The sequence below is a fragment of the Bolinopsis microptera genome, chromosome 3 (assembly GCF_026151205.1).
Source record: "Bolinopsis microptera isolate Bmic1 chromosome 3, MBARI_Bmic_1.0, whole genome shotgun sequence".
Classification (NCBI taxonomy): Eukaryota; Metazoa; Ctenophora; class Tentaculata; order Lobata; family Bolinopsidae; genus Bolinopsis; species Bolinopsis microptera.
This window is the reverse complement of record NC_087074.1, coordinates 12,079,090-12,099,809: the sequence shown is the minus strand read 5'-3', so window position 1 is coordinate 12,099,809 and position 20,720 is coordinate 12,079,090. Positions and strand designations below refer to the sequence as shown.

Genomic DNA, 20,720 nt, shown 5'->3' with positions numbered 1-20,720 from the left:
GCTACTCTGTTGACGAACTGCTTACACTCTTTAGACATTTCTCCGGATGTGAGGAATACAGCCGGGGTGAAGGTAGCCTTCTCCATTCTCCACATCCAACACTCTCTCCAAGTACTCATCCATCTTCTCGTTCTCATTCATTTCGTAAATTTCTTGAAGATCAATAGACTAGCAAGCTAGGTCTGTGTAATAGTCTAATAGTATCCTCGGTTGACTAAATAGTAGTACTATATTTACCTATAGAATTTTGATTCTGATAATTGTTATTTTCACTTAGTTAACAAACGTATCGCTAGCATTTGAATTTCACCCTGGTGTATTTGTATAAAAAGGTGCCTTACAAGATTGGGGATATTTTTTCAGGGCCTTTTGTAAGGAATACAAATTTAAGGAATACAGATTATACATATCATAGATAACCATAGATGCTGCACATCGGCTGATTTACCCTCAATCACTGTTTCCTGATCATTCATTTGATCATTCATTTGTTAAGTCAGCTGTTGTAGTAATTAAGGAAACACATTTTAATTGTAAAGATATTCTAAATACTCAATGATATAAATAAGGTGCTTTCAGAAACCTGCTTGTTTTAGAGTTTTGCCCCACAGTATTGTGGCACCTTTGATTTAGTCTTATCAAGCTTCTACTTCAGTTTATCAATTTTACTAATAGAGGAGCTTTAAGTCAAATTATATCAGTAAGTTGCATTACAGGTACAGTTTAAATAATGTTGATTTATTATTTAAAACCATTTTTATTAAACATTTTTAGTGTGATCAACTCTTTTGGTAAATTCCGAAGGGTTGTAAAAATGTTAAACTTCTTATATCGGGCTGCCTAAACCTTGAACTAATGAGGAGTTTTAAAGGGGTTCTTGAAGAAACACAGCACCCCCAAGGGAACCTCTCTGCCACTCGTACTTTTGTGCGCCAACAATAAATTCAATTAAACCAAGTGGTGCAATTGACAGAGCACAATAAAATTAAGTTTTGCAAACTGGCAGAGCACTATACATTGCCACCAATATTTTAAAACTGTAACAATCAAATATAATACACACAAGTTTCAAAACAAATGATCTACTCCATTATAGGGGCAGGGATGAGGTTACATGTGAGACTTCTGATAGAGGGGTCTCATGTTTGGTTTCCACCTTCTTTCCTCTGTACCCTCTTAGAGCAACAAGGGTTGTTCTCAACATTGCAAATTTTATCCTCATTCTCACTACATCACAGTATCTCTCCTTCCTTTTTTCTTGCTATGAGGTCTGCTACTCTGTTAACGAACTGCTTGTAACACTCTTTAGACATTCCTCCAGATGTGAGGAATACTGCCGAGGTGAAGGTAGCCTTCTCCACATTCAACACTCTAACAACACCTATACTAAGCAAAAATTGTACAAAATATCTTAGGGTGAAATAATAAAATAAAACAAAGAGTTAATTAAACAATCGGGAGAGCTCAACTTTGGATCATTCAAGAGTGCTTTAGAAGAGCTTTCAGTTGACATATGTGCGTCAAACATCTCTTTCTTTAATAACTGTGTGTAACTGTCGCGTGTGTTGTGTGTCCGTTCCTTAACCCTTCGTTAAGTAACCATTGTGTGCTAACTGTGCATTACCAATGTGTTAAGTGTGCGTTTTATGTCCATCGACAAATTACTGATCTACCATCAAGTTAATGTTTATATTATATGTTTTTATTATCACTATAGTGTAAAAATATAAATATTAGTTGCACTAATAGATATTGCTATCATGTAAATTTAAAATCCGATCAGAATTTTGTTGAAATGATGTTTAAATTAAATTGTATGTAGTGATGGAAGGAAGGAGACTGCAGAACTACAAAAACAAGGGCAATACTACAGATGAGCTGCGGAAGCGCAGAGAAGAGGAGGGGGTCCAGATCAGGAAAAACAAGCGCAATGAGATGCTGCAAAAGAGGCGGCTTTGTGCGGACCCTCCTGCCCAGCAAACTCCTCCCACTTCAAATTTAGTGAGTACATCCATTAGCATTTTTCACTGTACAAAAAACAACATCTACTTCTACAGTCTACACTCACTTTAGTCTTGAGATCGAAAAGTTTTGTAACAATCCTAATAAACATCACACATATTATATAATATGAATGGAAATACCATGAAATCCTAATTTTACAACTATCTTGTTTTAGTGCCACAGTTGATTGTGCAGTGTAACAAGCTGACTTTGTAAAGCATGTGTATAAGTTTATAATAACACTTTGCTATAAAATCGTATTTCAGGATTTTTCAGAGATGGTACAACAAATTATGAGCAATGATCCAGGGTTACAGCTCGTCGCGACTACTAAGTTTAGAAAGATTCTAAGTAAAGGTCGGTACTCTGTAAATTATAAGTTTGTACATTTGTTAAGTTGAAGGGTGTGGTAAATTTTAGCACTTCCGTTATACTTCTTATACAATGATTATAATTTGCAATTTTTCTCGATAACAGCTGAAAATGATAATTTCTGAAATATTATGTTCATATTTAATTGTTTAAAGCATCCCCGCATCTAATTAAAAAAAAGAGTTACATAAGATACAATATAAATGTGCCGTGCATAACATAATGTGAGTTGCATTATACTTGTATTCAACGTATCCCACCTTTCAGCACTACACACAATTGATTTTAACAACTACTTTCCTCAGAAAAAAGTCCACCAATTGAAGAAGTTATAAGAACGGGGGTGGTTCCGATTTTAAAAGACTTTTTAATGTGCGAAAACAACATGACACTACAGTTTGAAGCAGCATGGGCCTTGACGAACATAGCCTCTGGTAGTTCCCACCAAACAAGGACTGTCATAGACTGCGGTGCTGTCCCTATATTTATTCGCTTGTTGGAATCTCCTTACGAGGATGTCAAGGAGCAGGCCATCTGGGCGCTGGGTAACATAGCTGGAGATAACCCCGAGTGCCGTGATATCGTTATAGACGCTGGTATTGTTGATCCGCTTCTTAACATTCTGAAAACTGCGCAGAAGTTGTCAATGTTGCGGAATGCTACCTGGACCATGTCTAATTTGTGCAGAGGGAAGAATCCATCACCTAATTTTCCAAAGGTTTTCTATTTTAGGATAATAGTAATACCTAAACTTGTTGAACATGGTCATGTGTTATATTTTTATTTTTTAAACCTTCAAATTAAAAAATTATGTCATGATATAATACAGGGTTGCTGATATCAGAATTACCCTGTAAACCGCAATTTGTAACGTCATTGTAGAGTAGTAAAATGTGCAAGATATAGGAAGAGGCAGGAAGTATGATAATATGTAATGGACGGTCTATATTGCGACATTGCGAGATAGTCCAGTATGTTGGACAGTGCAAAGGAAGAAAACATAATTTTTAAATTGTACTACACACCAGAGAGTAATTCGATAAGCGGTGCAAGTTGCACTGCAATTACAAATCCAAATATTTGCAATTTAAATATTTAGGAAATTGTTTATGTCCGTTATTAACCGGGTGATGATTAATCACTCTACCCTCGACTATCACGTGACTTACATAAGGCTCGAGGAGGGAGGGTAAACATACATTTTCCAGTTTTCACGTTCTTTAGATGGTCTTATTGGTCCTGAGGGACAATTCAAAACCTTCTACTCTAACCCCGACCCTAACCCAATCCCTAACTGAAGCAGATGCTATAACCCCGCCCCTAATTCTAACCCTAACCCAATCCCTAACTGAAGCAGATGCTGACCCTAATGATAAATTAGACCAACTTCATTATATGATCATGTCACGTTATCGCAAATAACTCGCCAGGGGAACATTTTAACCATATGTCATGTAGGGTGATTCGGAATCAACGTTCAAAAATACGTCGAACCCTGTAGGTTTCAACTGTAGGGGGCTCTTTTAGAAAATTTTCGAAGTTCGAGTGTAGAGTGATTTAGGATTTAGTACGTTCGTTATTAAACCATTATATATTATATTACGTAGCTTTTAGTATTATAAGCTCTTATCTTGATTTCTCCAGGATTTAAACACTGATAAACTTTTTCAGGTATCACCTTGTCTGCCCGTGTTAGCAAGGCTGTTGTACAATAACGACGAGGAAATACTCACTGACACTTGTTGGGCACTATCTTATCTAAGGTACTTTCTCTTTTGATATATTTCCAATCCACCAATTTAATTAATCGAATCATATTCTTATCTGAATCATGGGAACTGTTTAAGCGGAGTGTCGAGTTAAATGAATAATTAAATTAGTGTACAGTGTACGCTGCACTGTACTCTGTACAATGTACACTGTACAATGCAGTGTACACTGCACTATACACTGTACACTGTACAGTGCAATGTACACTGTGTACACTGTGAAAATAGTTGACTTGCTTGCTAAAAAACAGACCCTCCGAGCGGAGCTATGCTACACGGAAAATTAACGTACGTTTCACACCCTCACTGTCAAATGTCAATAAAATGTACAGTACATTTGCAGTGTTGATATAGTTTGTACAATGTACAGTGCGTGTACATGTTTCCTGGGTGACCGACCCCTACTACTCAAGGTCGTTGTTTATGTAATCACCAATTTAACTGTCGCCATGGTCACCGTGTGACACTAACTAAATTATCGCCCAATCAATTGATGATTATCCAATTATCCAATCAACAGTGACGGCCCTAACGAGAAGATACAAGCAGTGATAGATGTGGGAGTGTGTAGGAGACTAGTGGAACTGTTGGTGAACCCTCAGTATAAGATAATTACACCAGCTCTAAGAACTGTCGGTTCCATCTGCACTGGAGACGACGTTCAAACTCAGGTACTGTTTACACCCCTGTTCCATGCCCAATGAACGATGAACGAGGATGGGCACGAGGATACGATTTCCATAAACTCGTCGAATATTGCCTCCAAATCCTCGCGCAAATACCCATCCTCGCGAGGGTAAATCATCATCGTGCACAATTTCCCACGAGGATGATTTCCTCGCGATGAAATTATTGGACATTTCCATCCTCGCGAGGGTATCGCGAGGGTTTTCTCTTCATCGCACGATGATGAAATTCGAATAAATCACTGATCTTTCTAAAAAGGTATGACAAAATTGGTATTGTGAAAATTCTCACAGTCTCTAAAAAACAGTGGTACAAAAATTTTTAAAATCCGAGCAAGTTTATTTTTATCGTGCACCCCCTAGTATCATCGCGAGGATCCCACGAGGATCGCACGAGGATCACCGCGAGGATATCTATCTGAAATTTCGACGAAATTATGGAAATCATATCCTCGTGTGCATCCTCGTTCACTGTTCATTGGGCATGGAACAGGGGTGTAACAGAGATATTGTTAGTTTAAACTCCGGTACTATATATTATACCGTTAACAGATACATTGTTAGTTCAAACACTGGTTCTAAATGGAAATCTTTATAATCTAGGTTCAAATAAAGTACAATTCACAAATTCATTTCTAGTCACCTCTGAGAGATGCACTTTAAAAGTTATAATTAAGTTTGCGTGAATTACCATATATATGGTTCGAGATTATAATCGATATATGCTTAAATTCTAAAATCTACTAAAATTCGCACAGAGTGCACCGCTAAGGGTGGTTCAAATTGCTCTTAAGCCACAATTAGCTCAAGGCTAAGATCGGGAAAACTCTATATTATATGTACATTGTACATAGTAACGACTGTTCTTGAAGATTTTTACGACACAAATTTAGACCAATAGCATGTCAATGAGATGGAGCTTTAATTTTCCCCAAACCTGAGCTTAAACTCTTCTTGTGGTCTCCCTATTGGTTGCTGTGTTCTGCAAGTGGTCCGGTCACGTGTCATGCGTTACCCCGGTCAGATCACGTGGTTTGCGTTATTCCAATTCCGGTCGTTTGTGGACAAAACATTAACAATTTTGAACTTGAGTTTAAACTCGAATATGGATTATGAACATTGAACATGTCCAGTTTGGTGGAAAATTAGACAAGACATTCCCACAAATGAAGCAATCCTCTCGCTAGGAACTTTATCTTCACATAAAATATAATATATTTAATATATTATTGATTATAAGTGTTGAGATGAGCTGTAAATCTGCAATATCCCAATACACACACTGTACACCACATTGAGCTGTATACAGGTGATTACACTGCAGAGTGCAGACCAATTGCCAGATCTAGAATAATTAGCACCTTGTCTACTGTCTAGTCGCCTATCACCATGTTAAAATGTCTACAACTGAGCAGTTTATGCAACCCTGCAATAAGGCAATGTGGTGTAGATGGGTGTGCAGTATTGCAACTCTTGGGGGGGGGGGGGGGGGGGGGGGGGCACTTTGTCATATGTTTACTTTTAAACGAATATTTAGCGTAAGTAGAGGAGATAACACATTTAATTGTTGAGAGTAACTTGAATTTGCATTTATGTATTTAGCTCTACTGTAGTGTATTCTGCTAAGTTAAGTTATATAAAGTCACGTCGTTTATCGTGGTTCAGTGACTATTTGTTGCTGTTACGCGGCAACCATTTACCACATACCATCTTTATTTTAAGTAGTTATTACGTAGTCAGTAAGCGTTCCAATGACACTTACAATCTTCAGGTTATATTGAACTGTTCTGCGTTACCATGTTTACTACATTTGTTAGCATCGTCAAAAGAGAACATCAGAAAGGAAGCCTGTTGGACCATTTCTAACATCACCGCCGGAAACAAATACCAAATCCAGGTAAAGAAATAGTTTACATTTTTTGCGGTTAGACAAGCCTAACAGTGTAGTAGGCTTGTAGCTACATGCGTGTTGGAATTGTTTGTGATTGAAATGCTAGGTGATGTAATAACCTAATTTTAGGACTGTACAGTATGTACAAGATGTCAATAACCTAATGAGTTAGTCACCGCATCCTAAATTACTAATCATCTCCTCTAATAAACCCTGTAAACTGTTAGATCCTAGATCTTGATTGTTGAGACTTTTCTAGTTGAGCGAGCCTGGCCTCGCTAATTCCATAATCCATTCGTCTAAGTAGTCCACTTTTAAGCCTAATTTTCCTAATTTTGTACTAAAACAGTCTTATGATCTGATTGACTGCATCCTTTACTGCATATTCCATAGTTTCTTATATAATCGACACAAATATTTATCGATAAATTGCCGTATTAAATTTGACTTTATTTATTTATCGATTTCTCCATCATATCATTACACAATACTTGTATTGCTATTATACCATTTTCAGGCAGTGATAGAAGCAGGAATAATCCCTCACTTGGTTGACATACTACAGAACAGTGAATTTAAAACAAGGAAGGAGGCAGCATGGGCTATCAGTAACGCCACTAGTGGAGGGTCTCTTGAACAAATCAAGTTAGTTCTCTTTTAGTTGCGTTCAATATACAACTTGATTTGACTTCCATTTTGTTATAAAATATACTGTATACTACACTTACATTTCCGTAACAGTAAGGTACACGTTTTGTGTACAACAGTGACTAATGTTTGTGTTGTCATATAGCGACTTGTCAGTGTGACTAATTGGTTGTCTTAAACCGCGCCGAAAATAACTTTTCGTTAGCATGTTCGTATTTAGATTATGGTTAAGCTAAAATCAACAAGCCGTTAACACGTGATATTTGTAGTGTGCGACTAAAGTTTGTATATAGTGGCAGTTACACAGTGGGCTACCATGCTAGCATAGGCCTAAAATCGACTTTCTTAAATTTCTTTGAAAATAAGCTTTCCTTATTGTAAAACGCTAGCCCGATTTCATGCAAAAAACCGTAATTAAAAACTTTGCAAGATGCCAAAATGGCGTCGCGTGAAAAAATAGCATTTTTCACTGTCAAGAAATTTTGCCTTTTTTAGCCAAAAATTGCCTAATATTTATTATTTTGGGCTAAAATGCCTGATCAAGGCAGTTTTTAATAATTGAAATACAGTATAGTACTTAAGAATACTCAGCCATCTAAAAAAAACTGTGTGACATTAACATTTTCACCTGATTTTTGACCGCGCCTTTTTTATGGCGTGTATTTTAGGCAATTTTTGGGGTATTTAACGACAGAAATCGTTGTTGGTTTGCAATAGTTCGGTATAATGCATGGTATCATCAGTAACTAGTTACTACTGCCGTTATATATATATTCATGATATTGCCTGATGGAAACGTAGTTCTATCAAGCAGCTGTCATGTCAACTTTTCCTTGGCAAGGCTTTGGAATGATCTTTCATGGGGGGTCACCCCTCCCTCCACTTACCAGCCTGTACTCCCTCCCTCCACTTAGCAGCCTGCACAGGGTACCCCTCCCTCCACTTAGCAGCCTGTACCCCCTCCCTCCAATTGGCAGCCTGCACACCCTCCCTCCACTTGGCAGCCTGCACAGTGCACCCCCTCCCTCCACTTAGCAGCCTGTACCCCTCCCTCCACTAAGGCAGCCTGCACAGTGTACCCCTCCCTCAAATTAGCAGCCTGCACACCCTCCCTCCACTTAGCAGCCTGCACCCCCTCCCTCCACTAAGGCAGCCTGCACCCCCTCCCTCCACTTAGCAGCCTGCACCCCCTCCCTCCACTTAGCAGCCTGCACAGTGTACCCCTCCCTCCAATTAGCAGCCTGTACCCCCTCCCTCCAATTGGCAGCCTGCACCCCCTCCCTCCACTTGGCAGCCTGCACAGTGCACCCCCTCCCTCCACTTAGCAGCCTGCACCCCCTCCCTCCACTAAGGCAGCCTGCACACCCTCCCTCCACTTAGCAGCCTGCACACCCTCCCTCCACTAAGGCAGCCTGCACCCCCTCCCTCCACTTAGCAGCCTGCACACCCTCCCTCCACTTAGCAGCCTGCACCCCCTCCCTCCACTAAGGCAGCCTGCACCCCCTCCCTCCACTTAGCAGCCTGCACCCCCTCCCTCCACTTAGCAGCCTGCACAGTGTACCCCTCCCTCCAATTAGCAGCCTGTACCCCCTCCCTCCAATTGGCAGCCTGCACCCCCTCCCTCCACTTAGCAGCCTGTACCCCCTCCCTCCACTAAGGCAGCCTGCACCCCCTCCCTCCACTTAGCAGCCTGCACACCCTCCCTCCACTTAGCAGCCTGCTCAGTGCACCCCTCCCTCAAATTAGCAGCCTGCACACCCTCCCTCCACTAAGGCAGCCTGCACCCCCTCCCTCCACTTAGCAGCCTGCACACCCTCCCTCCACTTAGCAGCCTGCTCAGTGTACCCCTCCCTCCACTTAGCAGTCTGCTCCCCCTCCCTCCACTTAGCAGCCTGCTCAGTGCACCCCCTCCCTTCACTTAGCACTCTGCACCCCCTCCCTCCAATTAGCAGCCTGCACAGTGCACCCCCTCCCTCCACTTAGCAGTCTGCACAGTGTACCCCTCCCTCCACTTAGCAGCCTGCACACCCTCCCTCCACTTAGCAGCCTGCACACCCTCCCTCCACTTAGCAGCCTGCACAGTGTACCCCTCCCTCCACTTAGCAGCCTGCACACCCTCCCTCCACTTAGCAGCCTGCACAGTGTACCCCTCCCTCCACTTAGCAGTCTGCTCCCCCTCCCTCCACTTAGCAGCCTGCTCAGTGCACCCCCTCCCTTCACTTAGCACTCTGCACCCCCTCCCTCCACTTAGCAGCCTGTACCCCCTCCCTCCACTTAGCAGCCTGCACAGTGTACCCCTCCCTCCACTTAGCAGTCTGCTCCCCCTCCCTCCACTTAGCAGCCTGCTCAGTGCACCCCCTCCCTTCACTTAGCACTCTGCACCCCCTCCCTCCACTTAGCAGCCTGCACCCCCTCCCTCCACTTAGCACCCTGCACCCCCTCCCTCCACTTAGCAGCCTGCACAGTGCACCCCTCCCTCCACTTAGCAGCCTGCTCAGTGTACCCCTCCCTCAAATTAGCAGCCTGCACACCCTCCCTCCACTTAGCAGTCTGCACCCCCTCCCTCCACTTAGCAGCCTGTACCCCCTCCCTCCACTTAGCAGCCTGCACAGTGTACCCCTCCCTCCACTTAGCAGTCTGCTCCCCCTCCCTCCACTTAGCAGCCTGCTCAGTGCACCCCCTCCCTTCACTTAGCACTCTGCACCCCTCCCTCCACTTAGCAGCCTGCACAGTGTACCCCTCCCTCCACTTAGCAGTCTGCTCCCCCTCCCTCCACTTAGCAGCCTGCTCAGTGCACCCCCTCCCTTCACTTAGCAGTCTGCTCCCCCTCCCTCCACTTAGCAGCCTGCTCAGTGCACCCCTCCCTCCACTTAGCAGTCTGCACCCCCTCCCTCCACTTAGCAGCCTGTACAGTGCACCTCTCCCTCCACTTAGCAGCCTGCTCAGCTCAGTGCACCCCCTCCCTTCACTTAGCAGTCTGCACCCCCTCCCTCCACTTAGCAGCCTGTACAGTGCACCCTCTCCCTCCTCTAAGGCAGCCTGCACCCCCCCCCCCTTCACTTCATCGACTAATATTTTAACGTCCTTACTTTACAGGTATCTAGTAAACCAACAGTGTATAAAGCCCTTGTGTGACCTGTTGAACGTTAACGATGGTAAGATAATCCACGTGGCTCTAGACGGACTGGACAACATTTTGAGGGCAGGACAGGAGGAATTCCAGAGTGATGCCAACCTTACCTCTAACCCTTACTGTATTCTCATCGAGGAGGGAGACGGTAAGTTATATGTTCTTAAAATACTTGAATAGGTACTTTCATGGTCATAAGGAGAGTTTGCTTGGCAAGTTAATTTATAGGCTTTTGATAACTTGATCAGTTTGCTGAGAATCGTTATTATCGAGCCAGATCCGATGAGAGCGCATTTAGATGACTTTAATTCCGGTGGATATATATTATACAGTTATTTAAGATGGCAGGCAATCGACCTTAGCTCTTCAAGATAAATGTTCTCCTTATAAAGTTATTGTTAACTGCATCTTTTTTCTATCTGGAATGGGTAGATAGATGCTCGACCTTAGCTCTTTAAGATATATGTTCTCCTTATATAGTAATTGTTAATTGTATCTCCTTTTCTAGGTCTGGAAAAGATTGAGTATCTGCAGAATCATGAGAATCAGGAAATCTACAAGAAGGCGTTTGACATTGTCGAGAAATACTTTAGCGGTGACGAAACGGATGCAGCATTGGACCCACAGATCACTGGACAACAGTACACATTTAATCCGGACATACAACAGCCACCGGGTGGTTTCACTTTCTAAAATTCCGAAGCTTCCTTAAATTATTTTTTCTAGATAATTGATAAACTAGTAAATTATTTGGGCATGATGTCTCTCTTTTTAAATTTTGTCTGATCTTTGAAACCGTTATATCTTTGCCGCTGAAATGATCAAGGCGAGCGTTATCAACTCTGGTTTTAAAGCGCTTGATTATTTTTATAAATTTGGGCTGAGAAATGTATGTATTCTGTACTATAAAAGTAAGATCCAGATAACTTACATTATCTACCATTGCGATATGAAATCGAAAATTTGGCATCCCTGCGTTCTGGGGTTTGTTTGTTATGAAAACATGAGTTGTTTTTAGCGTAAATTCCTTTAAAATCGAACATGGCATTTTTTACTGAGACCGGTGATTTCTAATAATGTAAATGGCTGAAAATTTTGTAGTCATTTTGTACGAGGAAGCCCCAGAATCTTTGCTGACTTAAGTTTGTGTTAAAATTTTATTCAGTGCATAAATTTTCCATTCTAATGTTTCAACGCATGAGTATTACTTTGTAGTGCCTTGAAGCTGATCTCTGTTCATAGTATTTGATGTCCTACAACACTGAGACTACATCGGCCATTGGAATGTATGTGATGACCGCGCCGTTAGGGGTTAGATTCAAATTTGTGGGAAATGTTCTTAACTTGAGCTAAAGTACTAGCAAAAATGAGCTCGTTTGCATATAAACTGAAGCTAATTTAGCGCAACTCTTCACGCACCGGCGCGCGCGCGCACGCAAGTTTCTTTATCTAGCTCATGGTAAGGTATGCACTTAAAATTGATGATGTAAGGTACGTGTTTTAAACTAATCATTAAACACTACAAATCTATTGTAGGTTTACAACCTACCAGGACGCGCGCCGAGTTGGACTCGTCGACGGTCCAATATATGGAACAGATATTTTACGAGTATCACCCGTTAAAAGTTACATTGAAACGTCGAGTAAACTCCTTTCCCTAATATATCAACTTAATAACACCAGAATGTGTGTGTGTCTGTCTGTGTGTCTGTCTGTGTGTAATTTCCGAACGGTTATACAAAAAAAACGGTAATAGTTACGGGACTGGTTTTTTCGGTATAGTGCCGACAAAACTTTGATGAAGCCCATAAGCAAATTTTATAAAAATCGGCCGGTGGTAAGTGGTTTAATTGATGGTTTTGTACCACAAAATATGTTACATAAAATGGCTTGAGAAGAACGGCAAGAGTTACGGGGCTAGCTCTCTCTCTCTCTGCATATGTAGCGTATATATTACATGGCGTATATATTACATGGTCATATGATACTATGAACTTATTAGGGGAGGGAGTGCTCAAACGGTCTGTTTGGACTGTAGAGAGAGTTCATACTTTCATACGACAATGTAATGCATGTTCACAAATATGATAGGCTGGTGTGGTGCAGGGTTAATTTCTATTGATTATTGATTAAGAATTACTATTTTTTAAGCATACGTGAGGGCACTCCGAATACAATTGCTCGCCTAATCCGGGTTTTGACTCAGCGGGTAATTACTCCTACCCTTTTTAACTGCGGCAGTGAAATCCCGGCCGTAGGCCGGGTTACACTAGTAAGATAATAAGAGCATTTTCACATGTCGCAACAAAAGGAATAAAAATAATTTTACACAGAATACAGTACGTTTTATAGGTTTACAACCAAGACGCTCGCTGATCTGGACTCGTCGACGGTCTTTGAAACAAATATTCTACGAGTATCACCCACTAAGGTACGTGGGCCACATTGTTGGAGCACATTGCGATTGTAGCGCGATGCACTACTGGGTCGCGCCGCGCATCAAATAATTCTTCTCGCAACCACTTCGGTAGATCGGCGAGATGCACCACTGTGCCTCACCGAGCTGCGAAGGATTGACATCGTGAATCAAACATTGCGATTGCATAAACAGATATTTGGAGGACTTCGACGCGCCGCGCGGTCGTTGATTACTTGTAGCGCGATGCACTACTGGGTCGCGCGCGCATCCAATAATGCGTCTCGCAACCACAGCAACTTAAGCAGATCGGCGAGATGCGAAGGATTGACATCGTCAATCAAGTTGATTACGTAATCAAAATTTTCTTTTTTTACCCTCTAGAATAATAACAATTTGACAATATTTTAATTGAAATTCCACTCAATTTCACTCTGAGTCTGATAGTGATAAAATTAAGAAATTGATCGAATATCCGGCTATAATAATAAGTAGTTTAAAAGGTGCTTGGCTTACCTGATTTTGGTTACCCTATTTCGGTTGGTAAACAACCAAATAGAGATTAGGCGGAATGACAGGCTGAGCAAGAAAACAACAAATTTTTCGAGAAAACAACAAATTTTTATTTAAATCAATTATAGCAACAATTTGAAAAACTTTAAAGCTCTTCTATTACCATGGAATATACTACGGGTATGGTGACTTGGGCTATTGAGTTGTTAAGTAGATCGGAAATACGCCAGGAGCTCAAGTCAACACCACTGGCAAAGTTGATGTTCCAACTAGCTGCTGAGAAAGGGGCAAGTGCTTGGTTAACAGCACTACCTTTAAAAGAGTATGGATATCTGATGAACAAACAACAGTTCTCAGACGCAATAGCACTCAGATATAACCTAAACTTAAAGGACAGCCCTAAGACATGTACGTGTGGCCAAAAGTACTCAGTAAACCATGCGCTCATCTGCAAACTCGGTGGATATGTGTCACTGCGGCACAACTCGCTGAGAGACACCTTTGCTGAACTAATGAGAACTGTGAAATGCAAGGATGTGCAGACTGAGCCAGTTCTTCTTCCAGTTGATGGTCTGAAGTTGCCTAAGGGAACAGTACTTGGAGACCAAGCTAGGCTGGACATTTCTGCAAGATCGATTTGGAATGCTTCAGAGAGGGCATATTTTGATGTAAGGGTATTTCATGCCCCAGCCCCCTCCAATGCAAGCAAATCGATCCCAGCAATGTACCAGTCCCATGAAAATGAGAAAAAGCGATGTTACAACGCAAGGGTTCTTGAAGTGGAGAAAGGAAGCTTCACACCTTTAGTGTTCTCGACTTCTGGTGGAATGGGTAGTGAGGCTGAAAGACTGGTAAAAAAGCTGGCCAGTAAGATGGAGTACCACACTGGCCAGAGGTACTCGGATGCTGTAGGTTACATCAGAAAGCGCCTTCGCTTTGAAATCCTAAGAACAACAGTGATTTCTCTCCGTGGAGACAGAGGTGCGAGAAAAAACATTGTTAATATAAACAGTCTAGATCTTAACTTGGAGCCACAAGGCCAAGGGTAATTTTTAAGTGTTTAGGGAATTTTTTATATTCTTAAAGGTTTGTTTTTATATAGTGTCATTGCTATATTATGTGTATATTGTTTGAATAATTTTATTATTAATGTTGTTAAGTAGATTAAGATTAGTAAACCTGCACTTGCATTGTATATTTTATAAAAACTAGAAATTAGGCTTCACGGTAAAATGGAGAAGCAGGCTGATCTTGGAGAGAGCAGACCGTAAAGTTTACGCACCCACCAGGGCTACCTACCTACCCCAGTTGTTCTTTTTGGTTTATCAGCTTGTATTGTTATATTTATGGACCCCAAGTCACCTCACTAAGAAGGAGTATGTAAAAAAAAAAATAATAATAATAAATTAAGTTAATATCATCATATCTGTTTAAAACAGTAAAAGTCAAGTTGAGGATTGACTTTCCTAGTTAATTTAAAGGTTCAAACGTTTGGGAATATAATAATGTTGGTATTTGTATCTGCTGCAGCAATAATATCGAAATATCATTTGTCTAGAAAATTTTCGCCACTTCAATAGATATTGGGTCGGCAATTTGGTGAGTGAGTGATGAGATGGTTTGGTCTGTGATTGAGTGAGGGGCGATGTGAAAGTTGTGGTAAGTCCAGGTGTTATTATTGTTGATGGATTGAGATCCCAGGATGATACTTTTACAGCGTAATTTAACCAAAGATACAGAAGTAGTGAGGATTTCCCCATTCTCATTTAGAATCCGTTTATGTATGCTATTCCACAATTTGGAGGCTATATAAAGAAAAGTGTTGGTTTTTCTTGGGAGGATTATGACATTGCTTGTATCACGTTTTGAATGAGTCTATAGTACAATACAACGAGTATGGAGTGCGAAATTTCATAATTCGAAATATCTCAGATATACAGTGGTATTTGTACAAGTTTTGAACAGTAAGCAATTTTAGTCGATTAAAAATGGGCTTGGTGTGCTCTTTTTCGAAAAAAGCAGCTCCTAACCTCTGTTTTGTATAAGGTCTGGCTCGTGCACAAGTGGCATGTTTGTCGAGGTATGCATTTAGGTCTCCAAAAAGGATTCTTATACAACGTTTCTGAGTTATGAACAGCTTATCGTTTGGTTGGTCTTTGAGAGCTGAGCCCCAAACACTTATTCCGTAAGCAAGATGTGATTCCAATAATGCAGAGTATATTTTTTGGTAGTGTTCCCCTGGAACTGAATGTTTAATCCTGTTAAGTGCTCCTGTAGTGGATCTAATTTTTTTTCTTAGATATTCTATATGTGGGCCCCAGCTAAGTTTTTCATCAATTACTACACCAAGAAATTTGGTGTTGCTAACCTTGACAATTTTGTGTCCATTTATAAATATTCCTTGTGATTTGTCATGTTCATTGGCATACGGCCTAACCCTGGCGCAGGTTTCATCAGATTCGTATGCAGGTAGAAAATGTATGTAGCAGCATTTAGACATATTTATATGTAAGAGATTACTTCTCATGAATTTGCATACGAAATCAAGAACTTTATTGGCCTTCAAGTATGTTGCTTCTTTGGACGGTCCAGTGATAAATATATTTGTGTCATCAGCATAGAGCACAAATTTGCATTCATCGCCTTTGTAACAGTTTATTATGTCGTTCATATAAAATAAGAAAAGTAGAGGGCCTAGTATGGAACCTTGGGGAACTCCATATTTTACATTCATAGTCACTGATGTAGTGTTGAGAAATGAAACATACTGTGATCTATCGGATAAATAGCTTTTTAGAAGTCCTAGAGCTAGACCTCTTACCCCATAATTTTCCAGTTTCCTCAGGAGAATGCCATGGTCAAGAGTGTCAAAAGCTTTGCTTAGGTCAATAAAGATTCCTAGAACATGATTACCACTGGATGTTGATGTTGTGATTGAATGAACTGATTTGTGGAGTGCATGTGAGGTTGAGTGGCCTTTTCGAAAACCAAATTGTTCATTACTGAGAATGTCATTAGCAGTGAAAAAGGTATAAAGCCGTTTGTATATTATTTTTTCAAATATTTTACCAAAGATTGGCAATATTGACACAGGTCTATAATTTTCAATATTTTCTTTATTATCTTTTTTATGGATAGGAGTTACTTTGCCTATTTTGAATATGGATGGGAACGTGCCTTTTTGAATACATGTATTATACAAATTTGCTAATATGTTGGATAAGAGATGAGCCGGTTTCTTGATAACTGCTATTGGTATATCACTGGCTTTTCCGTTAACGAATTCTTGAATTATTTCAAGAATCTCCTCAGGATGAGTTTCTTCTAGATGTATTGAACTGTTGACTGATTTCGACATAAACTCAACAAATGATTGCATTGGTTGGATAGACAGCGCGCGGCCCAGTAAGTGCTTGGCCGGATATCATAACAATGATTTCGGCTCATCATGATAGCATGATTAGGGTAGCATGAAACGTAGAGAAAAGTGTTTTCTAGGTGGGGGGGGGGGGGGGGCCATGATTACGTAATATTGCTGTCAGGAGGGGGGGGGGGGGGGGGTTGGGTCTTGATTGTAGCGCGATGCTTTACTGTGCCGCGCCGAGCTGCCATGAATTGACATCGTCAATTAAGGTCTTGATTACGGTTGATTACGGAAGGGGGGAGGGGGGTAAAAATTGCTAAAATATTGATTACGTAATATGTGAACGACCCCTTATGAACATAATAGCCTGAGGTCCCCAGGTAAACATGTATTACCGAGTTGGACTCGTCGACGGTCCTAATATTTGGAACAAATATTTTACGAGTATCACCCGTTAACTACACTATTATCGGGACCAGGTGAGCCAAAGTTAGGCCTAACTCTGCTGTCTGCGTTAGGCCTAACTGCATCTTGGTGACAGGTTTGTTATGGGGAGCCATTTTCAATCTGGTTTGCTCTTTTGATATTGCTGCAGGAGGCATGGAAATTTTGCAAGCACCTGTAACATTATTTAGTATTTGAATAACCATTTTTGCTCTCAGAGCTTGCTTGACAGGGACAGCTGCTTTTGTTTGCACGTTACTGGGCCGCGCTCAGCCTGTCATTCCGCCTAATCTCTATTCGTTTACCAACATTAAAGCCTGGGGTCCTCAGGTAAGTTTGCACGCTGCTTTATGGCTGACTGGTATTTTTTTTTCTTCTTCAGTACGAAAGGGTGGGAATGGTTTATAGATGAGGTTCATAGGGCTCTGTTGAGTAGATTCAATGGTTTGTTGAAGCATACTAGTGGCGTAACGAAGGCCCCCGCTGACCCCGCTGTGCAGGGGGGCGCCGTCTTAGGGGGGCGCCAAATCGTCGTTTGAATGTGGGACAATTTCGAAAATTTAACTGAAGTACTAGCAAAACTGCGTGTTTTGCTCTAGATACACACTTTTTTAGAGATTATACATGTATCGTTTGGTATTGCTTTATGGGTTAGTGGGTGGGGTTTTCCCACTGGGGTGGAGTGGATTATGGGTTGATTTTAATGCAGACTAGGGTTGGATAAAGGGAATTGTGGGATTCCTGGATGAGGAGACATTGTGAAAAGCCGGTTGAGTAAATAGCAATTGTAGTCGACCAGCTTGCCACAAAGGGATTTAGAGTAGTACAAGTTACAACAATCAAATAATTTGATTATGGTCAATAATACAATAATACAAGTTACGGAAGGTTGATCTATCGTAATTAGTTTAAATTTGAGTAAGAAACTTGTATTATATAATAACTATCCGATAAACCACTGAGACAAAGATACATACACAGTTAAATAGAGTTTATTAATCAATATCAATTATTTATCCACACAACAAATAATTTAAGAAGCCCCCTCCAATGCAAGCAAATCGATCCCAGCAATGTACCAGTCCCATGAAAATGAGAAAAAACGATGTTACAACGCAAGGGTTCTTGAAGTGGAGAAAGGAAGCTTCACACCTTTAGTGTTCTCGACTTCTGGTGGAATGGGTAGTGAAGCTGAAAGACTGGTAAAAAAGCTGGCCAGTAAGATGGAGTACCACACTGGCCAGAGGTACTCGGATGCTGTAGGTTACATCAGAAAGCGCCTTCGCTTTGAAATCCTAAGAACAACAGTGATTTCTCTCCGTGGAGACAGAGGTGCGAGAAAAAACATTGTTAATATAAACAGTCTAGATCTTAACTTGGAGCCACAAGGCCAAGGGTAGTTTTTGAGTGTTTAGGGAATTTTTTATATTCTTAAAGGTTTGATTTTATATAGGGTCATTGCTATATTATGTATATATTGTTTGAATAATTTTTCAATTCAATTCAATAATTTAAGAAAGAGACCAGCCAGAAGCCAGCAATCGATGTTAAGAGCTTTTAGGGAGGGGCAGTTTATGAGAGGGTGGTGGTTTAATGTGTGTTATGATTTAGAATTTCATAATCAGTTGGATCATCATCACCGGCAGCAACATCCCTTTAGGCACCTTCGTATCATCCCCCAGTGATCATTCTTTTACTCAGACATTGATTGGGGCTACAAGACTTGTTCTACATCATAAAATTATTTTTTTTATAGTAATTTAATTATAGTAATTTAACCCACAAATCAGTTCACGGTACTGCACCTGATTACCTCAAAGCACTACTGGATGTGGATGTAGTGGATAAAGAACTCTCAAACACCATGACCATGACCAGGCCGAAGAGACCTGATGACCATCTCATGCTCAAAGTACCAAAGAATAAAAGGTCCAAAGTTGATGACAGACGTTTCTCAAGCCATGCACCGATTGCATGGAACTCTCTTCCCCTGATGTTGAGATGTATTACTGATACCAACTGTTTCAAGCGAATGTTAAAGAATCATTTATATAATCAGTTCTGATGTTTTTCTTTCCATTGTCTTCACTTTGCAAGACACATTGGCTTTTATTTTTTACCGCACTCCATTTTATGCCTTGATCTCTTACTTACTTGGATCTGATTCTTTCTTGATTGATTATGTCACTGTACTTACCTTTATTATACCTACATGTACTGTATGGTTTCTGCTTCTATTTAGTTTAGTGTGGTTTACAATAAAAGATGTTTTAATTTTGTCTTTGCCTTATGCTGAGTTATACTTTAGTTCACTTTTACACTTTTGCTCACATCACTCACAGTCAGCCGCTCTGACATGGTTAACCACCTTCCTTGAATTGTGTTGTTGGTTAATCATATGAACGGGATATAAATACCTCATTTCATTTCATTTCATTTCATTTCAATGTTGGAAGTATTAAAATGCATTAACATATAACATTTAGGCATGGCAAGGAGAAATTGCTATTTTGTTCAAGATGTAAATCGTCGTAGAGTACTGTATCTCACTTTAATGAGAAGCTGGAGGGCCTCCAAAAGCATGCTATTAGGTGGATTCTTCACAAGGAGTATATGAGTTATCCACCATCCACATACATTCAAAAATGCAGACAGCTTAAGATTATGCCCATAGAAGAGCGCTTCGACTTTCTTGACCTTATTTTCTTCTTTAAAATTGTGAAGCAACATATACCTGTCACTTTACCCTCATATTTGCAACCATTTCAAGGCCACTCAAGGTTAAGAAATAGCCACATGGACCCCTTATGTTTTGTAAGCTCAATCTTACCACGAGCAAGCTCTAACGCTTTTGCTAAGAACTTTTACTTTAGGACCCATTCCAAATGGAATCATATTCCTCTAGCTATACGTGAGATAGAGACTATTTCTGAGTTCAAAGGCAATTGACCTCCTACATGTGGTATAAAATTCTGCCGGGGGACTTTGATTATGATCTAGATTATTCCCTCGAGACAGAGATGTGAGGCAGTCTACCTAAAGCTAACAATATGTTCACAAGAGCTTAAATCCCTGTTGTCTTTATTTATTATTTCTCATTTTAGTGCATATCATCACATCATGGATTTCACTTTATTATATGATTTGATTGCTTTTGATATTTTTGTGTGATTCTATTTGCAATTCTATTTAAAATTCAAGATTTTCGTGGGCCCATACTTGTGCAGGAGGTGCATTTTGCTCTCAATATCTGTGTTTTGGTGACCCTCAGGTCCTTTGATTACATACATTTTTTCCTAGAAAATCTGATTTTATCGGAGTCTTATACTTTTGAGAAAATTTAATGTTGTTCATTCATTGTGTAAATTTGTATTTAATTGATCGATTTGAAAGATTTCAATTAAAAAAAACACCTATTTGCTTTACACAGAAAGTTTGTATTAAATTAATAGTTGTGATTGATTGTACAATATTTTAAATTTA

The 20,720-nt window shown here is 40.4% G+C and overlaps 1 protein-coding gene across 1 annotated transcript; it reads left to right on the top strand.

The window, feature by feature from the left end:
• Window positions 1–1,808: 1,808 nt before the first annotated feature.
• LOC134813518 (importin subunit alpha-7-like) lies at window positions 1,809–11,694 on the top strand. Its single transcript, XM_063821337.1, has 9 exons — window positions 1,809–2,001; window positions 2,271–2,361; window positions 2,682–3,094; window positions 4,048–4,139; window positions 4,666–4,816; window positions 6,603–6,728; window positions 7,240–7,367; window positions 10,467–10,648; window positions 11,009–11,694. The coding sequence occupies exons 1-9, from the start codon at window positions 1,825–1,827 to the stop codon at window positions 11,191–11,193; spliced, it is 1,545 nt and encodes a 514-aa protein (XP_063677407.1). The 5' UTR covers window positions 1,809–1,824; the 3' UTR covers window positions 11,194–11,694.
• The last annotated feature ends 9,026 nt before the right edge of the window (window positions 11,695–20,720 follow it).

What these genes read in the sequence shown, in the direction of transcription:
- LOC134813518 (XM_063821337.1), top strand. Translation starts at nt 1,825, where the DNA reads ATGGAAGGAAGGAGACTGCAGAACTACAAAAACAAGGGCAATACTACA. An exon ending in CATCACCTAATTTTCCAAAG is followed by an intron (nt 3,095 to 4,047) that starts GTTTTCTATTTT and finishes AAACTTTTTCAG; the next exon opens with GTATCACCTTGTCTGCCCGT. An exon ending in GAAACAAATACCAAATCCAG is followed by an intron (nt 6,729 to 7,239) that starts GTAAAGAAATAG and finishes TACCATTTTCAG; the next exon opens with GCAGTGATAGAAGCAGGAAT.